This window comes from Cyprinodon variegatus, unplaced genomic scaffold, assembly GCF_000732505.1.
Source record: "Cyprinodon variegatus isolate N-32 unplaced genomic scaffold, C_variegatus-1.0 Scaffold22, whole genome shotgun sequence".
Taxonomy (NCBI): domain Eukaryota; kingdom Metazoa; phylum Chordata; class Actinopteri; order Cyprinodontiformes; family Cyprinodontidae; genus Cyprinodon; species Cyprinodon variegatus.
Genome location: NW_015150475.1, coordinates 881998 through 892153, shown reverse-complemented (window position 1 = coordinate 892153; position 10156 = coordinate 881998). Strand labels below are relative to the sequence as shown.

Sequence of the window (10156 nt, the reverse complement as noted above, 5' to 3'; positions counted from 1 at the left end):
TCTCCTTTAAATGATTGTTCTAAGAAATTTTACACTTAAAAAAATTTATAAAACTTTTATTATACACACCAGCCATTAACAATTTCAAGGGGACTTAAAAGGGGAAAAAAAGAAAAACAATTGCAAAAAAAATCACAGATTTTATTACAAACTGTAGTTCTGCTGTCCACCAGTAGGTGGTGACATGTTCACATGAAGCCTCATGAACTGTGGGGATCGTTGAAGCAATTTGGCCAAACGGTTCAATGCCTCATGAGGCTTCATCTCACCATCACTACTATTTGGATCAAACTACAAACTGACCTAATTCTTGACTTTTGTCTGTGAATATAGAAAATTAGAACTAATTAAAAATATTGTGTGTAGATTAAAAAATCTACACACGCTTTTACTGTAATATCAGGTTATTTTATTCTTCCTTAACTTGATAGAAACATGCAAATATAACCTGACCGTACCTGGTAGATGAAGCACACTGTCGGAGCTTGGCAGCCATACAGGAAGTGAACGTCGATGACCTGCAGCTCCTCCAGCCGGATGTTGAAAGCCTTTAGCTCCCGGTTGTCCCGGTCCAATGGGATCACCTTGAACAGTCCATCATACAGCCTCAGACCAATCATGCGACATTCTGGGTCAACAATTCCGATAATCCCAGTTTCTGATGGACGGCCAATGCGATCCTTGAAGACAATAAAAAAAATAGACATAAAAGATTGGTGAAATTATGGCAAGGAGCAACGCAGCTTGTAAAATTCCTCAGGTTAAATAAATTGAAAGAAGTGTAATTTTTAAAGTTTAAAATAAAATGAAAACCATCCCAGCTGCATAGAGGCCTCACCAACCTGGACATTTCCATGGGCTCGGGTGATGATATCAATGCTCTCCCCATTCTGTTTGTATTCCAGGATACATGCGTTGTACTTGGTTGTGAGAATGAACAGCAGGTCCTTGCTTTCACCCTGGAAAAAAGGCGAAAAAAAGACGTTTTTAATGAATATGGTTTGCTAAAATGTAATAGGAGAAAATAGGTGAACATGAGCCGTTCCAAAAACCCCGGTAGTCCGCCGACAAAAGCTAATAAGGAGTCAATATTTAAGAGCCTCTAATCTTGCTTTTAGCTAAAACAAATGACTGAAAATATAACCTGAGTCTTAACTTAAATTTTTTTTTTTTCCCATGTGTGTCTTTCTAATCACAAAAAAGGACATGTATTAAAATATCTCAAATTCAAAGATATAGTTTTGACACTAGAGAAAAGATAGTAATCGATCTTTGATCATTTTTAAATCCAGCAGACTAAATGAAACACAAAAAAATAAAAATAAAAAAGATTTACCAACGACCTTTAAAAGACTCTTTTGCGTAATTCCTACCTTTGGACGGAAAAGCTCCATGACGGCAATTTTGCCATACATGCCCACTTCCTTGACAGGTCTAAGTCCCTCAGCTGTGACCACATAGATCTCCAAACGTGTGTTTTTAGCTATGAGCAGATTAAGGTCCTCAGCAGAGGTGAAGTGGCCTGAAAGAAAGAGTGCAACATTTGAAATGATGGTACATTTTGTTTAGGAAGCATTGGTGCATCTAAATAGAGGTGAGCTATAGAGAACTTTAACTCCAAGCATTTTCATTTTAAAACACTGCATTTATTTTAATTTCAAAACATCCAGAACTATGGCTTTATTTCCAGAAAACATGTCATTGCTACATATTTGTTGAATAGTGATGCACTTTATCCTCAATTTTATTTTTCAGTTTTTCCCTTTATCACAAGTACTACAAAAATACATCCAGTGCCAGCATCAAGAAAGTTAAATGCTTAACCCCTCAAGCGTTTAAAGGTCAGATATGATCCTGGCACTTTGAATTTAAAGGAAAACACTTTAACAATTACTCCCTTCAAATTGTTTTAAAATCTATTAGGAATGCAACTATAAATTATTTTGCTAATCAATTTATCTTTTCAATTATTAATAAGATAGCCAACGACTCTTTAAAGACTTTTTACAAAGTTAAACCAGATGAGACTAAAACTTTACCCCTTGTGGAGTTATGGATAGCGCATATTAACAGACATTTTTTTTTTTAAATCTTAAATGCAAAATGTTTATATATTTTTTTTTACAATCTAGGCATAATTACTGCTCTGTCAGCTAAAAGCATGTTTTAGAGTCTCTATACCCCAGTTAATGACTAAACAAAATTAGCTGACAATTATATAAATAATCGATTTATCGTGATTGTTTCAGCCCTAAAATCTATACTATATATTAATTTAATAAGGAGCTCAAACAACATAGAAGTTCAAGTTAATACTATTAAAAAAATGTCTATTTGGAAATAAATATTTAAGGAAAACAGGAAATAAAACTGTAACCATAAGTCTTGATTTATTACAGTGCCCAATAAGTCTAGCACAGCAGTCACCCAGCAGACACTGGTCAGGGGGCAAAAACACAAAACATAAACCAGTATGAATAGTTGCAAAAACACTAACAGATATAAATTGATTTTTTTTTTTTTTAATGGCACTATAACAACTGTAAAGTCAAGTATAGATAATAAAAAAAACAAGTTTTTGCAATGTACCAATGTACAAAGTACAACTGTTATAAAGGAATTAATGTTGATTTTGTTTTGGAATTTAAAAAAAATGTATAACTATGTCATCATTGGAGTTTCACAACACCAAAAGAATGATCAACTGTTTCATTTCAAGTTCAACATCCACCCATCCATCTTCTCCAGCTTAGTCCTGTCAGGGTGGCGGTGAGGCCAGTGCCTATCTCCGGCAGTCTATGAGCGAGAGGCGGGGTACACCCTGGACAGGTCGCCAGTCTGTCACAGGGCAACACAGAGAAAAACAACCATTCACGCACGAACGCACACACGCACTCACCCCTAATGACAATCTAGAGAAGCCAATGAACCTAATACTCATGATTTTAGACTATGGGAAGAAGCCGGAGTACCAGGAGAAAATCCACACATGTACAGGGAGAACATGCAAACTCCATGCAGAAAGACCACGGGCCAGGAATCCATTCCAGAACCTTCTTGCTGCAATATTGTCTACAACTAGATTAGTTTTTGCCAAATAGATAGAATATGAGTCATAAATGCCCATCACTTTGTATCTACACCAAGATTAAGAACCTAAATCTGTAACGAATGAAAAGCCTCATGAGGAAAATGTTAATTGATCAAAATTAAAAATGCCATTTTGAATAATAATAATACTATGCTATGTTTTTTAAAATTTGATAAGATATAACAGTGTTACATTAAGGCATATCATCTTAAAATACAGATAATTCAACATATCTAATCTGAAGCCAGAATGTATGCTTTTAGGCTGGACAGTCAGGAAACAACTGAAAAAGAACTGGATTAGTCAGTCACTTCATTTGGATGGGATTAAACTGATTTCAGATAATAAATCAAAAAATCTTGGTGTTATTTTTGATCAGGGCTTGTTATTTAAATCCCATTTTAAAGAGGTTTATAAAATGTCCTTCTTTCATTTGCAGAATATTGCAAAAATNCATAACGCTGCCACCACCATGTCCAATGACAGTGAGTAGTTTTTTAGTGTGGTGTCCAGTGTTAATTTCCCAAAACATTCAGCATCTCATCTTTTTCAAGGCACATTTTTTCACTTGTGTCTTCCATTGGCTTTTCTTTTAATGCTTTTTCATTGACCGCTCTTTTAAACAGACTAGCCTTCTAGAAAAAACAGCTATTAACTGTTTCATCTGCAGATTCTCCCACATGAGCCGTGGAGGTACGAAGCTTCTTCTTCCAATCAAGCTCAGATGCACGGCCATGTCTTATGAAGTTTTTAGTTCAGCAAGTGTGTTTCCGTTTACAAATCACTTTAAACAGAACTCTGTAAGACACTGGAATATTGTTTTATAACGTAAGATTATTGTATGACTTCTACAGGGAGGTGGTTGTACTGGATGTATTTTAAAGTTATTAGGTAAAAAAAAGGGGCTTAATATTGATTCAACATTTTTCCCTTGATTTTTCAACAAATTTTGAATCAATGCATTTCTGTTTTCCTCTTTTTCAAAATGATTAATTAAATCCAATAATATCATAGAAGTTTGAGTAATTTAGTAAAAGCTTATTTTGAATGAATACATCGACACGTGGCTGTAAACATAGCATAAAATACTCCATCACAGTTATCTTGTTTCAGCTCATAGAATTCTCAGCTAAAACGTTTGGATCACTGCATTCCAAATAGAGATTTTTACATTTTGATGTAAAGTAGATGTAAAAAAGATGTTAAGTATTTGAAATCTGCAGCAGTCTTATATGTCAGATATTTTCTACTCTAATGCTGGTGCTTTGGTCCAAGAACTCCTTTAATCTAAAATATCGTAGCGATTATGAACTGAAAGCAAAGACAAATACTTAGAAAACAATTTACTTTATATAAAAAAATAAGATAGTATTTAAATTATTACAACTATGAAAAATATAGAATATCAATGCATTGTTTATCATATTGGTATGCACCAGACAATGAAAAACCTGCATTAACAACCTAAAAAAACAATATTGACATGCAGAAAAGACCTATTCGTGGCATATTAAATGTCACAGATAATGAAATATGCCAACATTTGTTTTAGTATACGTTAAAGGGATTGGAACCTGGCACTGTTCCGATGCAGGATGGTAAAGTTTGCAGATGTAAAGGAGAATGTAAAACCCGTGGGCTGTTATATGCGTTGGATTTCCTGGTGAAAACCACTACAGTCTTGCAATGTTTTTGCACCAATTGTGTCATGAGTTGCAGGAGCTGTTGAAGCACCAGGAGAGAGACATATTACTTTTTATGCCCTGTTCCATCTATTTTTGAATTGGTTTAGTTTGGATGCTGTTGTGTTGAAATTTCCAGAAAAAAACAAGAACTGTGCAACAACTGCCAAAGCACTCAGTCTCCATCCTCTGTTGATTCCTGCTTTTACTTTATCCAAACTCTCAAACAGCGGATNGTTCCTAGAATTTCTAAAAGTAGAATGGGAGGCAGATCTTTTAGTTATCAGGCTCCTCTCCTGTGGAACCAACTACCAGTTTTAGTCCGTGAGGCATACACCCTGTCTACTTTTAAAGCTAGGCTTAAAACTTTCCTTTTTTATTAAACTTATAGTTAAGAGTGGCTCAGGTTATCCTGAGCTATCTCTATAGTTATGCTGCTATAGGCTTAGATTGCAGGAGGACATAGGGACCCCCATTTCATCATTTTGCAGCATTCTATCTCTATTCTCCCAATCTATAACATTATTCTCTCTCTGCTTTTTCTCATAGTAGGATCACCTCATCTGTTCTAGTTCGGCTGTGACACCATCCTGGAGAGAAATATCAGCTGTGCTACTGCCATCAACACCCTTGTTTATAGATGTTTGAGATCGGCCTGTTTTTTCAGTGTAGTCCCTGTTTCTCTGACTGTGACTGGCTGGATGTGCTCTCTTCATCCTCTGACATGGGAGCTGGCTGGAGCTCGTCTGCCTGGCTGTGTGTTTCCTGGACGGGGCCGCCTTTTACAGTTGCTTTTTGTGTCTCTGCTTCTGTCTACTTGAACCCCAATCGGCCTGGGCAGATGGCCGCTCACACTGAGCCTGGTTCTGCTGGAGGTTTCTTCCTATTAAAAGGGAGTTTTTCCTCTCCACTGTTGCTACAGCATGCTTAGTGTGAGGGATTGCATTCTATTCAATGAGTTGATGCAATCAATTGGTTTTCCTTAGATAGAAAACTTTGAATCAATCTGACTGTATGATCTGGTGAACTGGAAAGTGCCTTGAGATGACATGTGCTGTGAATTGGTGCTATAGAAATAAAATGATTTAATTTTTTCAATTTTTCTCAGAAATTTAGGGATTTCTTAAAAACTTGCTCATACGCAGATACTTCATGAATTTGCTGCACAATATAATTCCGATGTATGCTGCAGTGTAACTGCTATGTTAGCAGGCAGAGACTATATTACCCATGTATTTCTAATTGCACCTGCGGCAGGGCTGTTTCTCTCCTCGTTTTTACCGGACGACTTTACTAAGCGTTATGTGATTATATCTGGTTCTCATAAAGGGAATTGGTGTTATATGCCATCTACTTTTCAGTTGTTTTTTAGTCTGCCATTACTCAAACAATACTCGCCAAAAAACAAAACCAGGATTTAATTTGTTTTAATCGTTTTGGCGTTGCAAGAATAATTACAAAGATCTGTTTCATTCACAGCACATACCGCACTACGACCAATATAAGAAGTAAACATCTGAGCTAAAGCTAGATGCTAACACGGGCCTGTGTGCAGCGCGGGAGCTTAGTTAGCAACGCAGCTAGCAAATGTTCCGGATCCGCCATATTTACCAGTGATGCAGGCGTTCACTGCCGTAGGCTTCTGTGCTGTTACCACGTAGTTATAGGACATCTTCACAGCAATGCACGACAAAACACTAGATGAGTGTTTATATCTCACACAAACGATTATATCATTGATAATAATTACAATTCCGGAAGCAGTTGGGGAAGTCGTTTAGGTTAACGACGTGCTTGGATTCTGACCTGGAGCGCCCCCTGGCGGCCAGAGAGCGTTCTACAAGTTAATGGGGCAGTGCGTCTTCACCATAAACGGAACGCAAATATCTAAATATCTTTGCTGTTTACTTGCTCCACCCTGTAAAACAAATAAAATCATATTTTTTAATGACATTATTTAGATTTTTTGATCATATTTTTATCTTCTTTTTATAAAATAATCAAAACATATTGTGTATATGGGCTGCATCTATTAAATTTGTTCCACATTTTTACTGTTAATATGTCAAATGTATTTATTAATACTTTAGGGCTCATTCTAAAAGCATTTATGTCTGCTGTTAGGTTTGTTCAACCACAGAAACAGAGCCGATTTAATATTTAAATAACAATTTAAAATACATAAAAAAAAAATAATACAAATGGATTTTTAATTCAGTTTATTTCTATAGCGCCAATTCACAAAACATGTCATCTCAAGGCACTTTACAATTCACCAGATCATACAGTCAGATTGATTCAAAGTTTTCTATCTAAGGAAAACCAGTTGATTGCATCAACTCATGCCTTGAATGCATCCCTCACACTAAGCATACTTGTAGCGACAGTGGAGAGGAAAAACTGCCTTTTAACAGAAAAAAACCTCCAGCAGAACCAGGCTCAGTGTGAGCGGCCACCTGCTGAGACCGACTGAGGTTCAAGGAGACAAAAGCAGTGATACAAAAATGCAGTGATATAAACAAAGGTGTTGATGGCAGCAGCACAGCTGATATTTTTCTCCAGGATGGTGTCACAGCCAAACAGGAACAGATGAGGTAAAAAAATAAAAAATAAAAATTAAGCCCAATCTTAAGTAAACTGCTGGATTTCAGTTATTGTAAGTGGTAAAAATAAATAAATAAATAAATAAAAACAGAAGTGATTGTTTTTTTGTTTTATTTTTGTCCACAGGCGGTCGTTACCTTGTTTGGGATTTATGCAGGTCTACTTTCAACCATTCATGTTGCACGTTAGCACAATTTGATTATCCGAGGCGCATTGAACTCACCTAAGCTAGACGGCGCGTTGCCATGGAAGCAGGCCTTTTAGAGTTGGACTGTGAATTAACTGGAAACATAATTGTTTGCCAACCGCCATAAAACAAGAGGAAGAAGAACTGGAAACATTGGGCTCGAAAAATGGAGAGGCCTGAAGAAACTGAACAAAGTCATTTGGCGATAAAAATAACCGTAAAACGTGGGCATAACCTGGTAAGATTGTTAAAAATTACTTTAACTCTAAACTAAAGTCACTTTGGTAAAGACGGCATCGTTGGAATAAACAACGGCCAATAACGGAAAATGTCAAACGTAAGGTTTAAAGGCCCGCCGAGTTTATTTGTATAAAGAACAACGACAATTAATTCTTAACTATAAAATAAGAAAATAAAAGCAGAGTAGAAGCAACTAAATATAAAAACATTCGAATTGTAAAAGTAAACTTTGTAAACTATCTTTAAAGGTCATGTAGCAACACTAGCTTGTCGATCTATCTATCATCTATAGGGCTGAAACAATTAATTGGATTAATCGTGATTAATCAAATAAAAAAACAATTTATATAATCGAGTAATCATTAACTGGATTATAGAGACTGTAACACATGCCTTTAGCTGACAAAACGACCTACTTAAAGCAGTAATTATATCAAAACTGCTAAAAAGTAGGCTATATATAAAAACACTTTGTATTTAAGTTATTTTTTTTTTTTCGTTCATCAATAAGCTCTATCTTGAACTCCTCATGTGGAAAAGTTTTAGTTTCATCTGGTTTAATTTAAAAAATCTTCTTTAAGGAGCCTTTGGCTCCAATTATTAATCGATTCATAGGAAAAAAAAAATCGACAGATTAATTGATTTAAAAAAAAAATAATCGTTAGCTGCAGCCCTAATCATCTCTCTGTCTATCCAGCTATCTAGCTATCTAGGCTCTGTAATTAAATACTTAAGGATAGTACTTATGCGACTTGTATCAAAGACCAATTCATACAAACTGTGTCGAAATATTTTTAATGCTGTATTATAATCTCTTGATTTTACTTTCAGCACGGAAAGAATGCAGACAGTCTTCAGACGTTTCTACAAGTTGCAATGGATGGAGTGATGCTGGGAGAGTCAGATAAGAAAAATGTGAACCCTGAGGAACGCGTTGTTGAATACAACTTTACGTGCTCCTATAATCCACCCAATGACGCCCAGGCTTTCAGTAATATAGCCCAAAAACCAATCATATGTAAGTTGAACATGTCGAATATACCTCACATTTAAGTCAAGTGTGTTCCACTTATTAAACAAGTGTAGTAGAGATAATTGTAGTGACCAATCCTTTTGTCATTAGTTACAGTGATGGNTGCCGACTGAGTGAAATCCATCGATCTCCGTTTATTTAACTAGGATGAATAGTTGAATACTTTTTTCCCACGACATTAGCGCAATTTGATTATCCGAGGCGCATTGAACTCACCAAAACTAGACGCCGTGTTGCCATAGACACAGGCCTTTTAGTGTTGGATTGTAAATTAACTGGGCACACTGGGCTCGAAAAATGGAGAGGCCTGAAGAAACTGAAAAAAGTCATTTGGCGATAAAAATAACCGTGAAACGTGGACATAACCTGGTAAGATTGTTAAAAATTACTTTAACTGTAAACTAAAGTCACTTTAGTAAAGACGGCGTCGTTGGAATAAACAACGGCCAATAACGGAAAATCAGCTTTCATACTTTTAATTGCTTTAAACGTAAGGTTTAAAGGCCCGCCGAGTTTATTTGTATAAAGAACAACGACAATTAATTCTTAACAATAAAATAAGTAAATAAAAGCAGAGTAGAAGCAACTAAATATAAAAACATTCGAATTGTAAAAGTAAACTTTATCGTTAAAGGTCATGTAGCAACACTAGCAATTCTATCTATCTATCATCTATAGGGCTGAAACAATTAATTGGATTAATCGTGATTAATCAATAATAACAATTTATATAATCGAGTAATCATTAACTGGATTATAGAGACTGTAACACATGCCTTTAGCTGACAAAACGACCTACTTAAAGCAATAATTATATCAAAACTGCAAAAAAGTAGGCTATATATAAAAACACTTTGTATTTAAGTTTTTTTTTTATTCATTCATCAATAAGCTCTATCCAGAACTCCTCATGTGGAAAAGTTTTAGTTTCATCTGGTTTAATAAAAAAAAATTTCTTTAAGGAGCCTTTGGCTCCAATTATTAATCGATTCACAGAAAAAAAAAATCAACAGATTAATTGATTTTAAAAAAAAATAATCGTTAGCTGCAGCCCTAATCATCTATCTGTCTATCCAGCTATCTAGCTATCTAGGCTCTGTAATTAAATGCTTAAGGATAGTACGTATGCGACTTCTATCAAAGACCAAGTCATACAAACTGTGTCGAAATATTTTTAATGCTGTATTATAATCTCTTGATTTTACTTTCAGCACGGAAAGAATGCAGACAGTCTTCAGACGTTTCTACAAGTTACAATGGATGGAGTGATGCTGGGAGAGTCAGATAAGAAAAACGTGAACCCTGAGGAACACGTTGTT

At 35.5% G+C, this 10156-nt stretch overlaps 2 protein-coding genes across 2 annotated transcripts in view; one reads left to right on the top strand and one right to left on the bottom strand.

Moving 5' to 3' along the window:
* Nucleotides 1-6585, bottom strand: part of ddb1 (damage-specific DNA binding protein 1) — a 67188-nt gene extending 60603 nt beyond the window's left edge. The window contains exons 1-4 of the mRNA XM_015391639.1: nt 6385-6585; nt 1374-1522; nt 843-959; nt 459-680 (exon numbers count right to left, since the gene is read on the bottom strand). Of these exons, the coding sequence (XP_015247125.1) occupies nt 459-680; nt 843-959; nt 1374-1522; nt 6385-6445 (549 nt within the window). The 5' untranslated portion in view covers nt 6446-6585. The remainder of the gene's footprint in view (nt 1-458; nt 681-842; nt 960-1373; nt 1523-6384) is intronic.
* Nucleotides 6586-7648: 1063 nt separating this feature from the next.
* The window catches only part of cfap70 (cilia and flagella associated protein 70), a 20067-nt gene continuing 17559 nt past the window's right edge, over nt 7649-10156 (top strand). The window contains exons 1-2 of the mRNA XM_015391255.1: nt 7649-7802; nt 8636-8822. Coding sequence (XP_015246741.1) covers nt 7731-7802; nt 8636-8822 — 259 coding nt within the window. The 5' untranslated portion in view covers nt 7649-7730. The remainder of the gene's footprint in view (nt 7803-8635; nt 8823-10156) is intronic.